The 21,592-nt window shown below is 29.1% G+C and overlaps 1 protein-coding gene across 1 annotated transcript; it reads left to right on the forward strand.

The window, feature by feature from the left end:
* The first annotated feature begins 12,523 nt into the window (after nt 1–12,523).
* Nucleotides 12,524–19,155, forward strand: LOC109814570 (Phospholipid/glycerol acyltransferase family protein). The gene is made up of 5 exons (XM_020379028.3): nt 12,524–12,822; nt 12,908–13,035; nt 14,981–15,066; nt 16,772–16,909; nt 18,393–19,155. The coding sequence occupies exons 1-5, from the start codon at nt 12,614–12,616 to the stop codon at nt 18,675–18,677; spliced, it is 846 nt and encodes a 281-aa protein (XP_020234617.1). The 5' UTR covers nt 12,524–12,613; the 3' UTR covers nt 18,678–19,155.
* Nucleotides 19,156–21,592: the final 2,437 nt, after the last annotated feature.

Genomic DNA, 21,592 nt, shown 5'->3' on the forward strand with positions numbered 1-21,592 from the left:
TATTTTCATTGCAAAAAAAGAGTTTTCCATTATAGTTGTAGAAACTAGAAGAGTCATGATAAGGCGGAGTAATTTATCAATCAAGTAGAAAACTTCTGACTTTTCTGTTGTCAAACATGTACATAACTCTTGCATTGTTGATAAATTCTTCAAATTTGAATCTTGACGAGCATCAACAATGAAATGCTGAAGTTGAAAATAAAAATTAATCTTTTCCTACTCATTGAAATCCATGGGATAATATTTATCTACAAGAGTGCAAATGTTTTCAATATTAAAAACTTTATAAGCATCCTTAGGAACCAATGTTGAGCTTACAGTTAATAACTTCATTGCTTGGTCATTAAATCTACAATTCAACTCTTGTAATTGCTTATCAATTGTAACAAAGAATATTTTATCTTTTTGGTGACGAAAACATCTTTGCCTTGATATATAAGAAGCACTAATTGAGGAATCTCAATATCATATTTTTCACAAAAAGATGTCACATTTTTTAATAACTTATCCCAACCTTTTTTTCTCAAGTTTTGAATAAGTTCCTTTCTAAAACGAACTAAATGCATAGCCTTAACTATATCCTGGGGTTGTTGCAAAGCTTAATGACAAAGAACATCTGTTATTCCCATAATTTCTCTCATCAAGTGCAAGATCAATATAAACTCAAATGAGGTCAAGTTTTTGTAAGCATTATCAACATCCCCACGTTGAGAATAAGTAAACCCATCAATAATAATTTTTTCTATAATACAACAAGTTTCACAATACATATTTATCAAGCTACAAATAGAAGAGAAATGGGAGCTCCAACGGGTATCCCCAGCTCATTTCAAAGTACCAACTTGATTTGCCCCTTTACCAGTTTCAAGCTCATCAATCTCTAACAAATATGCAATTTAATCTAACTTGACAACTTGTAACTCATCATGACGCTTACTAGAAGGACAAACAATATTCACAAAAAAAGTCAATTTTGAAAAAAATTGATGAATTGGAATAGCTTTTCTTGATGCAGCAACCAAGGCAAGTTGTAATCGATGAGCAAAACAATGAACATAATATGCATAAGGGCAATCACTCAAGAATAATGCTTGTAATCCATTCCATTCTCCTCTCATATTACTAGCACCATCATACCCTTGACAACAAATATTATAAACATTAAGATTATGTCAGGAAAGTACAACACATAATTCATGCTTCAGAATTAATGTCTCAGTGTCTTTAACATTGACAATATCAAAAAGTTGCTCTTGTATACAACCATTTTGATCAACAAATCTCAAAACAAGAGTCATTTGTTCCTTTTTTTTTATTCATCACGAGCTTCATCAATAATTATACAAAATTTAGAATTCCCAACTTCCTCATGAATGTGTTTTTTCACTTCACTAGAAAGAATATTCAATATCTCTTTTTGAATTTTATGGGAAGTATATTTGAAATTATATGGAGCATTTTCCAACACAACTTTGGCAGCTTCATCACTATATGATGCTATGAGTTTTATCATCTCAAGAAAATTACCTTGGTTCCTTGATTCACTAGTTTCATCATGACCTTTAAAAGCACAAGCTTGAAGTGATAAATAACGAACCATATTAATTAAAGTCTTGAGAAGCAAACGATTCTTCTTAATTTGATTTAAGTTTTGCACATGAAAAATAATCCTAATATGACAATTTTGTTTCAACAAATCTTGACAAGCTCTCATTACATTATTGTGTGGTGTGCAAGGATCCTTCCCAATGTGTTTAATAAAAGCACAATTCTTTCCGTTATTAACTTTTCTTCAACTTTTAAAACCTGTAGAAAAAAAAATCAACAATGTTAGAACTTGTTGATGCCAATTAACTCATTGCCAATTGGAATTCAAATTCAATCACCTATAACAATGAAAACATTTGAACCAGGGTGTCCGCTTGGTTTTTACTAAAAAGATAGCAAGGCAAATAATATGCAACATCTTTTGAAGGTAAATACTCTAACCATGAAGAAAATATTCTAAACCAAGTGTATTGAAATCTCCTTGGATGATCATCTTTACTAGACAAAGGATAATTTTTTATATGCATTTGATATGGACCCCATTTTAGATAAGCCTTTCGTACCTCATCTATTTGATTTGGTGGGTATTGCCAAATTTGAGGGTGTTTTCCTGGATCACATTCCAAAGAATTTTCAAATTCATTATATGTAATTCTAGGAACCTTTGAGAGTTGCTTCTTATTTTCTTCAATTCTTGGATTCTCAGGAAACTTCTTAAGTTCACTTGACATACAAGTTGCATTTTTTTCATCTTTATCACAAACTTTTCTCTTGAAAAAAAAAATCAATTCTTTTACTTTTTATCATACTTTTTCTATGGATGCAGAAGCAAAGGGCGTATTCTTGATCTTTCAGTAATCCAACATGAATAATTCTACCATGCAATAGTAAAAAAGAGCACAAGTAATTTTGATGAGTTAAAATTTATGAAAGTCAAGGATAACCAAAGAATCGATTGTTTATTTGCTATTTATATTTTCTTAACCTAAGTCGGAAAAGAAGCATTTGAGTTTGGTAACCAGAAAAGTATAAAATATAAAAATATTGAAGAAAGAAAGGTAGCATCGGAGTTGAGAAGAAAAGAAAGAAAGAAAGAAAAAGCAATAGACAAAGAGACACATACCAACTAGGTTTAGGGTTGCGTTGAAGGTGAGGAGCCCACTGAGTTGTTCCCAACTCCTATACGCAACCTTGCAATTAGTCAAGTTTTGGTGGCAGTAGGTAGAAAGCATAGGTTTTTATGTTATGGGTTTTTGGAATCATCATAGGTGCAGTGGGATGTTTGTAGCATGTTCCAAAAGGCAAAACATTTTGGAGAATGAAATTTGAAAATAATAATATGAAAAAGTATATATAAATATAATAATATAATATAATTTAAAAATATAAGAAAGTATATATAAAAAAAACTGAGAAAAGTTTGGGGGAGCCACGACTCCCCCTTGTTCTATCGAAGATCTACCACTGCTTATATTGATATTTTGTTATGATGTAATATTGTTTTTGTTATGTGTTTTTTTATTATTTTATTATAAGTTTCAAAAAGGACTTTCATATTTATAATTGAAAAGCTTTTAGTAAAATAAGAAAGTTAACCTTATAATATCATTATATTAGCTAATAATTTTAAGTATATAAAATTAATACATCAATTATTTGTTGTAGACCTTTTTATTTTATGTCAATGATAACTAAGTGATTAAGGTTGTTATTATTTGTTAGAGTTGAGCCGAATAAACTACTTCTAGGAAATCTTTGTTGTTGTTCGTGAGTGATGACACATTGTGCAAGTAGGTATGGTGTTATGATGTATGCAAGTTGTGACATATAGTGTTAAGGTGTGATCTAGTTGTGCACGGATCTCTAATGTGAGATTGCTAATATTGTTGTGACCTAGAGGCTTAGGATTGTATGCTATATGCTATACTATCTCTTATATGTGCTACCATGTTATATCTTATGTTGTTTTATGTTGAGCTTATCTTACTATTATTGTGTTGATCGTGATGATTATATCTTTTATATGGGAGTAGAGTAGGTTAACTTGAGGAAAGTGGCATGGAGTTATTGTGGCCATCTAGAGTCAAGGACTATTAGTCTCTTGACTCATGTTGTATAGTTGATAGTTATGTATATTTATTTTGGGATCATAAATCCATAAGGACATTTTATTTTGATGTTTGATGATCAAGAATTGTTTTAATGTGTTTTTTTCGTTGATTCTTGAGATCCTAAGTATATATAGGTATCGTACATGTATTATCCAAGTTTTCTTGTTGCATGATAAATCTATGATAAATGACTTTCTTTTCGCTGCATTGTTTGTTGTAATGTCACATTCTTATACTAATTTATGGTCTATTGGGTTGTTACATCATCCATAAACGTAGTTTAAATTAAAGAATAAAAATATAAGTAGCTAAATTTTAGAGAAATACATAATTTAAATAATTTGAAAAAAATTATTTGTCAGTATAAATAATTGAGAATCGAGAAGGAAAATATTTATTTAAACATAAAAAATACAATAATTAAAGTTAACGTTTGTGTGAAGTAAAGACATACACTAGAAGGGGGGTTGAATAGTGTGTATAAAAACCCACACATTTGTACAATGAAAAAAAAATAACTTAACAGACGAAGTGCTAGAGAAGAATTAGATGAAACACTGAAGTTTTTATATTAGTTCGTCTCAACTATCAAGATTACGTTCAATTTTGAATCCAACTAGATTAAGTTTCACTATCTTAAACAAGATACAAATATTCTTTCAACAAGTCACTTTTGGCTCAATCCTAAGTAGTCTTTGACTTGCTTTTTCAAGCAACTACCAAAGTATTCTTTGAACAACAAGTTTTTCCAAGTTCAACACCACGTATTCTTTTAAACAAGCCTCTCCAAGCTCAACCCTATACAAAAAAGGTAATATATGATTACAAGGTTTTTTCATTTTGTTTAGACACGTTGCAACCAACAATGAAAGCACAAGTATTCTACAAAGAAATATATACATAATTTACAATAAGTGTTTCTTTGTATGCGAGTTTCTACGCTATGTATCTCAATATACTTCTTTTTTCACATTTTCTTTTTTGAAGGCTTGATCCTTATACAGTAACCTTAGAGAAGATGACCGTTATGACAATTTGAGTTAAACTCATAAGTTGCTTCACGAGTTGCTTCATCTATCTTCACTATCGATCCTAGAGACTACCATTGCTTCATTTAGTGCGAACCTGGAGATTACCATCGCTTCATTTAATGCGAGCATTAAATGCCTCTTAGTAAAACATATATCTCTTATCTGATCTAGTACACTACCTATAATTATTTCTTTCTAAAAAAAAGTATAATAGAAGCAATGTCAACGCAAAGTAGTTAAAGTCTCATTGTAGTTCTTGTAGATTTTAAAAGTTTCAAGATTTCTTTCTTGTTTGATCTATTAAGGAATAAATCATTTAATGAAATTTATTATTAGTCTCACTTAAAAGTATACATTTAATACATAATGAGACAAACTATATACTTCGTCTGATTTTCTTCATCTTACGAATGAGGATATATATATATATATATATATATATATATATATTACACTCCATCTAATATAGAATATCTTGCAGATAATTTATTTTGTTTGAAAGAAAATCTTTCGTTTGTTATCATTAAAATTTGAGGGATCTAAGATCATCTTTTAACTTAACAATCTCCTCCTTTTTAATACTAACAAACATACTAAAAAAAATTACAATGAAAGCACATGTATTCTACAAAGAAATATATACATAATTTACAATAAACGTTTCTTTGTATGTGAGTTTCTACTCTTTATATCTCACTATACTTCTTTTTTCACATTTTCTTTCTTAAAGACTTGATCCTTATATAGTAGCTTTAGAGGAGACGACTATTACAACAATTTGAATTGAGCTCATAAGTTGTTTCACGAGTTGCTTCGTCTGTCTTCACTATCGATCTTAGAGATTATCGTTGCTTCATTTAATGCGAATATTAAATGTCTTTTAGTAAAACATATATCTCTTATCTGATCTAATATACTACTTATCATCATTTCTTTCTATAAAAAAGAGTATAATAGAAGCAATGTTAACGCAAAATACTTAAAGTCAGCTCATTGCAGTTCTTGCAAATTTTGAAAGTTCCAATACTTCTTTCTTTTTTGATTTATTAAGGAATAAATCATTTAATGAAATTTATTATTAGTCTCACTTGAAAATATATGTTTAATGCATAATGAGACAGACTGTATATTTTGTCTGATTCTTTTCATCTTATGGACGATATATATATATATAAATATATATATATTACACTCCATCTGATATAGAATATCTTGTAGATAATTCATTTTGTTTGAAAGAAAATTTTTCGTTTGTTATCATTAAAATTTAAGGATCTAAGATCGTCTTTTGACTTAACAATCTCTTCCTTTTTAATAGTGACAAACATACTAAAAAAATTACAATGAAAGCACAAGTATTCTACAAAGAAATATATACATAATTTACAATAAGTGTTTCTTTGTATGCGAGTTTCTAATCTGTGTATGTCACTATACTTCTTTTTTCACATTTTCTTTCTTGAAGGCTTGATCCTTACATAGAAGCTTTAGAGAAGACGACTGTTACAATAATTTGAATTGAACTCATAAGTTATTTCACGAGTTGTTTCGTTTGTCTTCACTACTGATCCTAGAGATTATCATTACTTTATTTAATACGAGCATTAAATGCCTCTTAGTAAAGCATATATCTGTTATGTGATCTAATAGACTGCTTATCATTATTTCTTTCTAAAAAAAAAGAGTATAATAGACGCAATGTCAATTCAAAATTGTCAAAGTCAGCTCATTGCAATTCTTGCAGATTTTGAAAGTTCCAAGACTTTTCTCTTGTTTTGATCTATTAAGGAATAAATCATTTAATGAAATTTATTATTAGTCTCACTTGAAAATATACGTTTAATGCATAATGAGACAGACTGTATACTTTGTATGATTCTCATCATCTTATGGACGATATATATATATATATATTACACTCCATCTGATATAGAATATCTTGTAGATAATTCATTTTGTTTGAAAGAAAATCTTTCGTTTGTTATCATTAAAATTTGAGGATCTAAGATCGTCTTTTGACTTAACAATCTCCTCCTTTTTAATAGTGTCAAACATACTAAAAAAAATTACAATGAAAGCACAAGTATTCTACAAAGAAATATATACATAATTTACAATAAGTGTTTCTTTGTATGCGAGTTTCTAATATGTGTATCTCACTATACTTTTTTCACATTTTCTTTCTTGAAGGCTTGATCCTTACATAGAAGCTTTAGAGAAGACGACTGTTACAATAATTTGAATTGAACTCATAAGTTATTTCACGAGTTGTTTCGTCTGTCTTCACTACTGATCCTAGAGATTATCATTGCTTTATTTAATGCGAGCATTAAATGCCTCTTAGTAAAGTATATATCTCTTATTTGATCTAGTAGACTACTTATCATCATTTCTTTCTAAAAAAAAGAGTATAATAGATGCAACGTCAATGCAAAATTGTCAAAGTCAGCTCATTGCAGTTCTTGCAGATTTTGAAAGTTCCAAGACTTTTTTCTTGTTTGATCTATTAAGGAATAAATAATTTAATGAAATTTATTATTAGTCTCACTTGAAAATATATGTTTAATGCATAATGAGACAGACTGTATACTTTGTATGATTCTCATCATCTTATGGACGATATATATATATATATATATATATATATATATATATATATATATATATATATATATATATATTACACTCCATCTGATATAGAATATCTTGTAGATAATTCATTTTGTTTGAAAGAAAATCTTTCGTTTGTTACATTAAAATTTGAGGATCTAAAATCGTCTTTTGACTTAATAATCTCCTCCTTTTTAATAGTGATAAACATACTAAAAAAAATTACAATGAAAGCACAAGTATTCTACAAAGAAATATATACATAATTTACAATAAGTGTTTCTTTGTATGCGAGATTCTAATCTGTGTATCTCACTATACTTCTTTTTTCACATTTTCTTTCTTGAAGACTTGATCCTTATATAGTAGTTTTAGAGAAAATGACTGTTACAATAATTTGATATAAACTCATAAGTTGTTTCACGAGTTGTTTCGTCTGTCTTCACTACTGATCCTAGAGATTATCATTGCTTTATTTAATGTGAGCATTAAATGCCTCTTAGTAAAGCATATACCTCTTATCTGATCTAGTAGACTACTTATCATCATTTCTTTCTAGAAAAGAGTATAATAGAAGCAATGTCAATGCAAAATTGTCAAATTCAGCTCATTGCAGCTCTTGCAGATTTTGAAAGTTAGACTTCTTTCTTGTTAGATCTATTAAGAAATAAATCATTTAATAAAATATATTATTAGTCTCACTTTTAAAAGTATATGTTTAAAAGAAAATCCTTTATTTGTTATCATTAAAATTGAGGGATCTAAGATCCTATTTTGATTTAACGATCTCCTCCTTTTTGAAAGTGACAAACATACTTACAAAAAATTCAATATTGTTTTAATTTTGAAAGAGATTTTCTATGATAAGACATAATGAATTTTAATTTTTTAAAAGCTTTTCAATTACAAAACTAAAAATATTTTTAATAGAGAAAATATACTTTGATTAAAAAAATTATATCATACTTATGTAAATTATTTTTATTATATTTGAGCATATCAAACTATTACGGCTTGTAATATCAAAATTTTGGGAAGTTAAATGATGTCACTTCTATTTAACTCTTTTTCAATTTGATAAATTCAATTTTTTTAATATAGAAGATATTATTATGAATTTACAAAAAAAAATTAAATACTAAATCAAACATTTTAAAAATTCAAAATAAATAATTAACAAAATAATATATTGATAAAAAAAATAAGATAAATGAAACTAACGGCAATAACATCTCACATGCTTCTTTTGTAGAATACCTTCATTTACGTGATAACTTTTGTTTCTCCGATGGAAACATTAAAGAAAAAGATAATGAAAATATTAAAGATAATAATAATAATAATAAATTATAGGCCTAATATTTTCAATTAGGCTCTAATTTTTTTTTACTATAGATTCAATGTTTCCACTATTCCAAATATTTTAGATATCCAATTGATGAGAATTATTTTGTGTGTTTGAAGGCTTGGGATCTCCTTTTTATATAAGGAAAGAAAGAAGTGCATGAGATTGTTGTGAGAAATGTGGAACCTTCTGGTTAAGAAAAAAACAAAGTCAAGTTTAAATACTTTTTTATATTAAAATTCAAACTCAAGTTTATAATATAAAATAATTATAAATAGTGATAAAATTAAATATAATATAGAGAATAAAGTATAAATGATATATTTTTATATTAAAATTCATACTCAAATTTATAATATAAATATTAATTAAAAATATGATATGATATATTCATAAACTTAAAAATAAGACTTGGTTTATAATGTAAAAGTTAATGTTGTAACTAAAACATAAGTACAAGATTAAGATTGAATATTTACATTCTTACTTACAATATGATACATTCTCTATGTGTGTTTCAAAAGTGACTTTACCACTATTTTACATTTAGGAAACATTTGGTACAAAAAATATTTTTATTTTTATTTTTTTGGAAATCTTAATTTTTCATGTTTTATAGTTATTTAAAAACAAATTCTCAAGAATATAGTTTTTCGAGAATCATTTTTATCACTTTTTCACAAAATTCTCGTGAAAGAGGGTGAAATTCAACTTTTTCAAATTAGGTGAAAAATTTCGTGTATATAAAAAAAAATATAATATCTCTTTTTAAAATAGAAAATCTCTCTCCTTCTCTCTCCCCTTCTATTTCTATCTCTCTCACCCTCACTTCCTCTCCCCCTCTCTCTCTCATTCTATTTCTCTTTCTCCTTCTATCTCTATGTTTCTCTCACTTTGACTCCCCCTTTCTCTCTCTCTCCATCTCCCCCTCCTCCTTCTCTCTCCTATTTCTCTTTCTCCCTCTCTCTGTCTCTCTCCCTTCTCTCTCCTTCACGTATATCTATTTCTCTCGCCTTCTTCTCTTTCTTTTATTTCATTATTTCTTAACTTTGTCAATTTTAATAATATTATTAAAATTTATTTTATTTTTATAATTTAATAATATTTGTTAACAATTTTTCATTTCATTTCATTTTTTATTTGAATGAAATGATAATATATTTTTATCCATCTTAATTATTATGTAACATTTTCCCTTATTTATTTCTTTTGTTGAATTTTGTACTTAAGTAATTTTAACTATAAGTTTTTAACTTTTTAAAATAGTTTAATGTCATATTTGTAATAAGATTTAAGTAAATAAATATATTTAATGAGTCTATTTTAATAAAGGATATTTTTTGTAAAAAAATATTTATATACTCAGGAATATACTATTATAACCAAACATGAAAATCTTTAATTCTCAAAAATCCTGTATGAATATTTCCAAGAACCTTTCTGAGTAACCAAATAGATTTTAGTTATTCTTATGAATCATAATTCCTAGGATTTGTAATTCTCATGAATCATGATTCTTAAACATGGAAAAACTTCTTTCCTATGAAATACCCCCTTAATATCTAAATTGTCCGACTTTGGTCTTCAAATTTTAATTAAGCAACTTTAATTTTTTAAATATTACAATTGTATAATTTTAGTCTCTTAAAAGTATCACAATTATATTATTTTTAACCTATTTAAGTTATAAGATTGTTATAAGATTTTTTTTATATAATCAGGAATGTGAATTTTGGAAGGAAGAGATAAAAAAAAATTGGAGAAAAGAAAAAATAAAAAAGAAACAAAAACTTTTAAGCAGAAAAACAAGAACTTTTGAAAAGAGAAACAAAAGCTTTTGGATAGAATAATAAAAAAAATATCAACTAGTTTTTTTTAAAGAATGAAAAAATAAAAAATAAAAAATTATCTCAAGAATAGGATTTGAATATGAGTATTTTTTAGTTCTTGCATATGTTAAGTAAAAAAGTTATCCTAAACAACTTATCAAAATAAGTTTAAAATATCTTATGAGTTATTAGTTATAAAATATTCTATAAATTTGTCCAAACACCCTTATAAACACTTATAGGATAAAATAAATAAAAATAAATTATTTATAAGTTCTTTCAAATAATAGTTTAATCTAAAAATAATTCTAAAATAATAAATAAGAATAATACAAATAATAAATAAAATTAAAAATATTTTAATAAATATAATACATATTTTATATAAAATCTTAAAAATTAAATGCATGGAACTACCATCATTAATAGGTGTAAAATTATTTTTATATAGAGTATGAATTATTGAATGTAGTAAGTTTAGCTAGATTTATTCCTAAATAAATAAATATCTCATATATATATATATATATATATATATATATGAAAAGTAATTAAGCCTTCAAATGCATGTATCAAAAATATTCCAAATGATTAAAATAAGAATTTAAATTATAAAATATTAAATCAAATAATTATTTTATAATAAATTTATTAAAAAATATTAATATTTTAATGTTGGATGATTCCGAAGAACATATATTATATATATATATATAATTTAAATTATTTTAATAATTCAGAATGATTTTTAATAAATTTATTATAAAATAATTATTTAATTTAATATTTTATAATTTAAATTATTATTTTAATTATTCAGAATGATTTTTGACACATGTATTTGGAGGCTCAATCATTTTTCACATATATATATATATATATATATATAGTTAATCACCTATACACTATCAGTAAAAAAAATTTACACTAGAAACCAAATATATCTTTTAATAGTGTCATGTCAGTTGTTTATTTAATGAAATAAAAATAAAATAAAATAATTTAAAAAATATGATTGGTTGCTAGTGTAAAAAATAATTTACACTAGCAGTGTAGGGATGATTAACTCATATATATATATATATATATATATATATATATATATATATATATCATCCCTACACTGCCAGTTACATTGACAACCAATCATATCTTTTAAAGTTACTTATTTTATTATTATTTCATTAAATAATCAACTGACATGTCACTATTAAAAGATATGATTGGTTGCTAGTGTAAAATAATTTTACACTGACAATGTATAGATGATTAACTCTATATATATATATGAGGGAGGTTATAATTACACCGGTATAACTTTTATTAAGTATTACATCACTCAATAACTTATTTTGTAAATCCAACCGTTAGATTGAAAGTTGATATCACTTTATACATGTATATCAAATTTTATTAAAATTGAACAACAACTTGAAGGTAATCAAAGTGTTCATATTTTAGTGTATTTTGAAATGAATATATTATGTCAATTTTATTTTATAAAAATGAAGTATCAAATCATCTTGGATTAATATAAAATTTTGTATATATGATCTAAGAGATATGAACTTTCAATCTAACGATTGTATTTACAAAATTCACACTTAATATAAAGTTATTGAGCAGTGTAATACTTAGTAAAAATTACACCGGTGTAATTATAACCCCTTTGGGTTCAAACGACACCGGTGTAACTTTTACTAAGTGTTACACCGCTTAATAACTTTATATATGAACTTTCAATAACGGTTAGATTTACGAAATTCGTATTTAATGTAAATTTATTGAGCGGTGTAATAGTTAGTAAAAGTTACATCGATGTCGTTTGAACCCTCCTCGTATATATAAATGAGCGATTTTTTTTTTGATTTGTCCTGACTAATCTCCTCGTTAGGTTAGAAATAACTCAAAGAATAAGATAGCTGGCCTCAAAATTTAACGCAGCTGCATGCACAAGCATTGATCAACCCGTACCACTAAATCAGAAACTTGGGTTAGTTTCCAAATGTAGTGTAGTAGTGGTTAATATGTAGTAATATTGACAAATATCTGGGTAACTGCTTTTATGAAGAGCAAGAAGTAGAAGTGAGCATTGAATTGAATTTGTTGTTGACTTCTCTTCACTCCGTGGCCACCACAATGTCACGCACCATGGAGTGGGCGGCGCGGCCCGACCACCTCAGAGGCATTCCCAGAAAGCTCGTGATTGCGGCGGTGGGCGCATTCGCCAAAACGGTGTCGTCTCTTCTCAACACCACCTCCGTTCACAACGCCGACACCCTCCTCCGCCTCCTCCGCTCCAGGCCCCGCCGCGTCCCTCTCATCACCGTTAGCAATCACATGTCCACGTCAGCACTCTCTTTCTTTCCTTTCCTTTTTCTTTTTCTCTTTCTCTTTCGATCTCTTTATTTATGAATTGAAGCGACGGTGCAGTTTGGATGATCCTTCAATGTGGGGCTTCAAGGGTTTCCCCATCTTCGATGCTAGCTTAGCTCGATGGGTACTCGCTGCCGAAGATATATGCTTCAAGAATGCCCTCTATTCCTATATTTTTCGTCTTGGTAACTCTTTTCTCTAGTTTCGCTTCCTATTGTTTCAATTCTTTAGATTGAGCAATTAGGCATGCCTGTTTTTGTTTCATTCGGTGGAATGTGTGTTAGAGCTTAGAAGGGTCCTAGGCAATTCTTCATTTCCAAGTTAGGCTGCGATTCAACTACTCCCTCCACCCCTCGATGACTGGAGTTTTGACATCTGAAAAATATCCCAAAATGAATCATATTCTCATTTTTTCAATGTAATATTATTGAGAGGGTGAGTCATTTTAGTATAATTATATAAAAAGTGATACATTGATTTTTGTCTTTAATTTGTGTATAGAAACCTTAAATCACAGTCATTGTGGGTCGGAAGGAGTAACATTTTGCTCTTTAAACTGACAAGATTTTCTTCTTGTTGATTTACAAATACTAGAGAAATAATGGTTTCTTGTTTTGTGAGTGTTTTATGATTTTATTTTTTCTTTAGACTGACTATAGAAGCATTAACTAAGAAAGGAGAGTGTACAAGACAGGAGGATCTGGAATTCCCTAGATGCTTCAAACAAAACAACAGAAAAAAGAAAAAAAAAATGAGAAGAAATCAAGTCACATAGAAACGCCCTAGCGAAACATGTAAGAAAGTATATAGTTTTTTTTTTTTAATCCATGGACATGGCCTATGCAATGTTTCAAAGCTATCTGCATTCGCAAGGCATGACTTTCATTGACCAAATATTATTTTAATTTAGACAAGAATTAAATGTGAGAGCACCAGGTTGACTCCTGTATCCTAGGACAAACCTTACAACTATTAAGCCAAGAGAATTGGTTATAAAGTAGATAAGCTTAAATATGTTTGAAGTCTCTGAAATATAAGTTAAAAATAACTAATGTTGCATAACCAACTCAATCTGTCAAGGGACTAAAAGAGATCTTTTAAAATTATAGGGAATAAAACAGATTTTTTTAAAAGTTATAGGAACTAAAAACATTAGTCCCTATAATCTAATTGTAAATTCTTGTATTTATTAATTAGTTGAGGGAACCAAAAACAAACTTGTCCCAAAATTTGAGGGACAAAAAACATTTTTAAGCTAAGAATGTAATAGTAGTATTGTATGTGTGTAATTATGATAATTGGGATAATTGTAAATCCTTGTATTTATTAATTATTTCTTTCAGTGTAAATAATATTTTCCGTGGTGTAATTCAGACACAGACACAAATCCCTACACATCTGTCAGTTATTTTTCTCTGGGGACAATACCCGCTGTGCAGTTAACACAGCAGGGTTGTCCCATTAAAGTTGTTGAAAAGGAAATATGCTGCTGAAACACTTTAGTAGTATCCTTTCCACTCCCAAAACTTTATAATGAGTGTAAGGAAAACAGTTGATATACTGAATTTGTAAATGGGCCAGGATCATGAAATTGGTCTGGGAGTGGGACACCGAGTTACTTCTAGATTGCACAAAGAACATATGGTTAGAGAATGTGCCCAAAGAGGGAATTTCTGCTGGAATGCTCTTGCAAGGAAAGGCTATTGGCATTTCCCAACCTTTGTAAATTAGGTAAAATTTAATTTTGAATTGAAAAAGAAAACTAAAACTGGAGAAAATGTCTTTGAAGTAAAAAATGTGTATATTGACTATCAAGGGTTTTCTTCAATTAATGTAATTGCTAGATATTCATATTTGAGAGTCCCTGTCCAATAACATTGTGTGGTGATTCTGATGAAGTCCATTTGTGTGATTTCTGTACTTCAGTAGTATAGAATTAAGCTAATTTCGCTTCACTAGGCAAACAAAGTTGGAACTAATTATAAGGTTAATATAATGCTTTAGTGCTATCTATTTTGTAAGATTGGGTTTAAGTTTATTATTTTACGCATCAAAATATGCTGAAAAGCTTTTCTAGTTGTTTTTTAGAGGACTATTGTTTTCTTGTTTCTAAAATGGTATCTTGCACAGGGAAATGCATACCTATTACGAGAGGTGGTGGAATTTATCAAGAGCACATGAATGAAGCTCTTGAACGCTTAAATAATGGAGAATGGGTATCTGTGTAACGTTTAATACTTTTTCCCCTCACGCAAGCTGAACTCTTTTATGATGATGTTTTGGGTAGTTTATTTTAGAAGTATTGATTATGATTATTATGACCCTCTAGTGTTGTTAGGAATATATTTGTTTTCATTTTTTCTTGTGTGTTGATGTTAAATGAGTTGCAAACTTTTGAAGTCATGTCTTCTTGTAAGTTACCCGAATAAGAAACATGATCTTAAATGACAGATGATAGATCAATTGTCTCACGGGGCAAATGTTTGGAATGTTATACACATAATGCCAAAGAAAGTGATTAAGATGGTTAGAGGGCATTAGTTACCAAGTAGCATATACATCGTATATCAGAATGGAAATGATTATGTAGGGATGTTAGTTAGAGGATAAATGGTTATTCTCTCGTTCAGTTATATGCTAAGGGAAGCGGTGTATTTTCTATAGGAACTTTACTTTGGGAAAGTGTTAGCAAGTAGATATCCTGTACTTCTATGTTCTTTTTTCTTCTTTTACTCTTTTATGCTTTGTAGCTTACATAATATACCACAGAATATCCGTCTGTTTTTACTCTTCATTGTTGGGCCCTATCATCTTCCTATGAATTATTCAGTTGCATGGTGGATCGTGATGCTGACTTGTGATTTGTCTTACTATGACTAGTGACTTTGCAGATATGTCTGAACAAAATGTTAGGATAGTTTATTTAGAAGTTTGGTTTTGTGGTGAAATGTCCTTGGTTTAAACAGGCAAGCCTTGGTTTTTAAAGGTGGACTGTGTCACATGATGCAGCCACAGTTTGCAACCACATCACTCCATAATTGCAGATTGCATTTGCCTGCAATGCAGTATCCCAACCACAATCGTGCTGCAAGTTGTAGTTTCATTGTACAGGAAACTGATTCTAAGGTTACTTAGGTGTTCTTTGGATTGGGAAGCACTTTTCATTTTTTTTTTCTACGATTATTTTTATATTGAATTTTTCAGTTGTTTAATTGAAGATCAAATCTTAAACCAAACCCACTTCACACCGTTGATTCCTAAGATCACCAAAGCATCAGCAACCATCCTCTGCTCTAGCATATAAGAAATACTCTAGACTGCAATTTGCTCTATTTCTTTTCATGCTATGCTTGATGATGCATTTTTTAGCTGAATTGAAGAAGGGAGTGGAGGAGTTAGAAAAGAGATGAATTTCTATTCACTTGATTCAACAACTAGGTAGTAAATCAATGTTGATTGATGGGTCTTGTTTTTTGTTTTATTTGATTACTAAAGATGATCTTTCCCTTGCATCACTTGGTAAGCAGAGTTTAGAATGAGTGCTTCTTATGACCAGAAAATTGCAAAAGTATAAAGATGCCTTTGCTTCTGATTTAGGGGAAAAGTTTATTATAAAATGTTTTCCTTTAAGCCAAATTAAACATAAGCTTTCTTTCCTATTTTGGGCAAAAAAGAAAATCAAAACACCAGTGATCAACAGAGCGTTTTATGCTTAATCTTTACATGGAATTTTTATGAAAGGCAATACAGTAAATTGGTAAACCACAGCCATAAGAGAACTAGTTTCAGAAGTTCTCTAAAACTGGTGCTTTAATTAGATAGATGCTGGCACACTGTTTTACACTTTTTCTACCCAAATGGGAAATTCTTTTTTACTAGTAAAGTAGAACTCATATATCATTTATGATTTTGTTATGGCAGCTGCATACTTTTCCAGAAGGAAAAGTGTATCAAGAAGATGCACCTATAAAGCGGTTGAAATGGGGAACTGCTAGTCTAATTGTTCGAGCACCTAGAACTCCAATTGTATTGCCAATTGTCCATCATGGTTTTCACAAGGTAAGTCAGCATTTCTCTGCTTCCCTATAAACTTCATATTCTACACTTCTGGTTGTGTCTTCTAACCCAGTTTTATCTTCTTTTAATTGATCTTGTTTGTTGGAGTAAGAACACCTCGATGATAAGCTTTCTTCAGTCATTAGACATATTTAGAATTGGAGCATTTATATCTTGTAGATCAACAATGATGTCTTGCAAGGAAAACAGTTTTTATATTACTGGCAAACTTATCTTGAAAAATAATCATTTAACTTTGGAACTATGAAGATAGTAGCAAGCATTTATCAATGTTCCAATGACTAAATGAAGAGTTAACAAGGGTTGAGAACATGACCTGTTACTCTAATTATAAATTTATAGAGTCTATGTTTGCTCTGGCCAAGATTTTTTCCTCATGCTTCCTTCTCAAGACTTCAGTGTATTGCTACTTGTTATTATTATCATAAGCAAGAGAACAAAGTATTGCTACTTGAAATTGTAGTTATTGATCTCATCCGATAGTGGGACTGTAGTGCCATTGCGGCACAGAAAGGTCATTGGCTGCTACAGAAATGCCTTAGGATAGTGTTTTGGGATCACCGCAGAAATTGTGGCCAAAATCACAAAATTTTACATTCTACAGCAGCACAATGCCAATGTCTGGTGAAAACCCTTGTTTTGCCTGTTTTGACGTCATTTTAGGGGTAAACATGAGATTCCACCCTCCTTTTCAGACCTTTGGGGAAAATCCTAATTTCCTTACTTTCCCTCCACATTTTACATGCTACAGCAGCACAATGCCAATGAATGGAAAAGTAAGGTATTTTCACCTTTCAGTCTCTCAGGCTAGGCTGGCTAGTATGGATTTACTGCTACCCCCCTTGTCCATGCCAGTTTGGCCATTGGGAGCCATTATGTTGTATAACTTATATAATCTGTATAAAAATTATATAGGTATATGCTATAACGCAATGTGCTATATCATGAATAATATTTATGTAGTATAAATTAAATAATCTGTATAAAAATTATCAGAGCAGCACTCATCCTGTTATACACTATGTGCAAAATAATGAAAATTCATTAAGGATAAAGATTAAGATTTCTGTAGTCCTTGGTGCTAATTTGTATAATTTAATATTATATTGGTCAGCACGGCACTACATAGTTTCTCTGCATTAGTGAAGACTGGATCTGAAATTGTCTTACTGTCACTAGTGATACATATTAGGAAATCTGAGAGATTTTTAAGATTTTTGACATACTGTTTTCTGTAATTCTTTTATTATACACTGCGTAAGAGATTGGCTTCTATCATTATTGTTGTCTCATTGTTCCAATATAAATGCCACAGATGCCTAACACTGATAAGGTTCCTCACTTCTTTGTGCATGTTTTTAGTTTCTATAAATTCTGTCTAGATTGATGATTGAACTGTTGTTATGTTTTAAGTCGTATATGTTTATTCTGGTCTTTAATGCTAGGTTCTGCTTATATTTTCTAGGTGATGCCAGAGGAGTATATGTTTGGTAGACGGCCTCTTGTACCGTTATGGAATAAGAAAATTAACATAATTATTGGTGATCCAATTGAATTTGACCTTCCAGAAATGAGGCAAAAAGCTATTTTCCAGTCTCGTAATGAGTCATTCCCTACTACTGGATGGCCCAGCACTTCTGATGGTTTGGATGAAGCAGCACAAAGATGCCTCTACTCCACAATTTCAGACCAAATCCGTGCTGCCATGGAGAGATTAAGGTGTCTTGGTAAAAGTTTTCTGAAGCAATAGCTTCTTTAGATCTCGAGTTTAGTATTTGTGTCATTCTTTGTTATTGTAATTGATAATTGAGTGAGAAGTCTATACTTCGGTTTGGCTTCCTAAAATCAAGTGTCATTAGAATACATACTAGTTTTGTAACCAAGGGAGGTTTAGCTCAATTGATTGAGCAGGGTGTATGAGTATTGTAAACCCTTGGTACCAAGTTCGATTCTTACAGGTCAAAGAAACAAAAAGCATACTAGTTTTGTAGGGGGAAATGAGTTCCCCTCCATGTAAAGCCCAAAATTAGATGGGCTAGTATTTCAAAATCCATAGCTTCATTAATTGATTTGGATTCTTAGCATTTGAGTAGTGTCATATCACCTAGGAAGGATACATAATAGAAATAAGCAGCTGGGACTGGCATTTCAGATGGGGTCTCATTGTTCATTTCTTTCTGTGTAATGTACAATATCCTAATCCATGGTTTCATATCATGTGTCTGTCGTATCGTCCGTGTTTATTTGTCCACATGGTGTTGGTTTGATCCCTTTTGTCGTCCCCCAACAACCCTGTTTTTTGCTAATAAATTTACTGCAAAGACAGGAAAACAAGTGCAGCATCATTCGGATTCAGAGTTCAAATTTTGTTAGCAGAAGAGATACTAGTAGGGCCATCAGGTTCAGGTACGGGAAATCTAATGCTAATGGTTGCATTTGGAAAATTAAACTTGCAGTCACTAAGATTTAGATGATAAATTTCTCAACAAACACTTTTAGTTTGGGTAGTGTTTGCCTCAACCTTTTCCTAATTTTTATTCTACTTAAAAGGAGAATTTGGGTAAAAACACATTTTCCTTTAAAAAAAAATTAAGGAGTTTTTTTTATAAAAGAAAAAAATGGGAAAAATAGCTTTTAAAAAAAGTTGACTAAAGTAACCTTTAAAAATTAAGTTGTACACTTTACCTTCGCCTCATCTTGAACTAATAGAAAAAAATAAAATAAACTAAGGAGAACAAATAAATCATTTTTTCATAAAATGAAAAAATAATAGTTAATTTTTAAGAAAGTTAAATTAAAATAGTTAATTTCAAGTTGTCAAAATAATAGACTCTTTTTATCTAATTGATTAATTTTATTATATTCTCTTGAAAGTGCTTAATAAGAAACTTATCCAATCTGAACATTAATAATAAAGTAAATTACAGTAATACTTCATGAGGTTTTGTAAAATTGCTTGCACACTGGTTTTTCTATCTTTTCACTAATTCTTTAACTGTTTAAAAAAAATATTACACCAACAGTCCCTTAGCCATTATCCAAATCTCTTTTAATTGTTATAAAAAAATATTATATTATAATTCTTAGTTGTAAACATTAAAAAAGAATTAGAGGTATGTGTAATTTCACGAAATCATAGGTGTGTTACTGTAAATTATTATCAATAATAAAATAATATGAATAAAAGGAGGTGTTGTAAAAATGGTTTGAAAAAATATGGTGTAATCCGTCCTTACCAAAGGTAAAGATCTCTGTTTTTTTTTCTTATATTATTATTATTATTATTATTGAGTGAAAATTGTGGTCTCGTTAAATAATTTGATCCACTCTATTAGTGGGCTCAACTTAGGATTCCAGTATATAATAGGGTAAAAATAAAAGTACCAAAGTGCGTTTTATTAGTGTTTCTCTTTCTTTGACATATGCAAGGATGAGAGAAGTGGCACACAACACTTACGTAAGGTGAATTAGCCTTATACGTTTTTATTTTACTTTTATTTTTTTTATGATTATAATTTTATTAGTACAAACTATCTATTAATTTTTTCAAAGATTAATCTCTATTAAAAAATTTAATTAATTATCTTTAGTAGGATCTCCTTTGTCAACAATATTTCTAATACACAAAAACTCAAATCCGACATTTTGCTAAAAGGGATCGAGTCAAGAAATACTCAAAAGATTAAAGAGGAAAGTTGGGAAAGAAAGCATAAAATGATATAGAATAGTATATTCTAGTATAACATTATCTCTTATGTATTTAAACACAAAACAAGTATTTTTGTGTTGTCTAATACTACTATCTTTTATGTATTTGGAAAAATAAAGACGCTCCAAAAGCCAGAAATGCTATTGAGACCACTAAGTTTGATGATTTTCAATTTCACCTGGCTTAAATCAGATGTACAAATTAGTTGCATGTTAAAAAGTTAGTTACTTTCGTTGGCTTTATAAGTGCCATTGTACTATTATAGTAAAATTACCTTTTTCATTTCAATGCACTTCTATTTTTATTTATTTATTAATTTTGTATATTTTCTCTCTTCTTTCTTTCTTGAGCTCTGACACCCAAGACCCACAACAAAGAGGGCATAGTTTCTTTTTTACTTATGTAATGTTTAGTTCAACTTCTTTTTAGATCTTTTTAAAAGAAAAAAAGTCTAAAACCACGAGTTATATATATATAAATCAATTGAAATCATTTTAATTTTATCAAAAAAGTGTGAGAAAAATTTAAGCTAAATCTTACCTCGCCCTAAAGACACATGTCTCATTGTCATGATATAAGCTATGTACTCTCTTGCTTTGTAGCTGGAAACATAAGAGATTGGTGAATATGAGTTATTTTGTTACCACATACGGACTAACATTTACACCTTGAATTTGGCATCATGTGTAAAAATAACTTATCTAGTATAAAAGTTTCGCCTTTTAAGTTCGTATATATATAAAACATCATGATATAACTTGATAAATACATCTCATTATTTCAATGAATTAATTCGAAATAATTAATTCTTAACTTTCTATAATAACAATAAGAGAAGATTTGTACATTATATGGGCATATATTTGAATACTGCTAAAGCAAATCCGAGTATTAAAAGGCTATATACTTCTCTATGGGCAATGTGTTTCTAAGGTCAAATAACTCTCTAAAGTTCG

This window comes from Cajanus cajan, chromosome 5 (assembly GCF_000230855.2).
Source record: "Cajanus cajan strain Asha chromosome 5, NIPB_CcT2T_4, whole genome shotgun sequence".
NCBI classification, from domain to species: domain Eukaryota; kingdom Viridiplantae; phylum Streptophyta; class Magnoliopsida; order Fabales; family Fabaceae; genus Cajanus; species Cajanus cajan.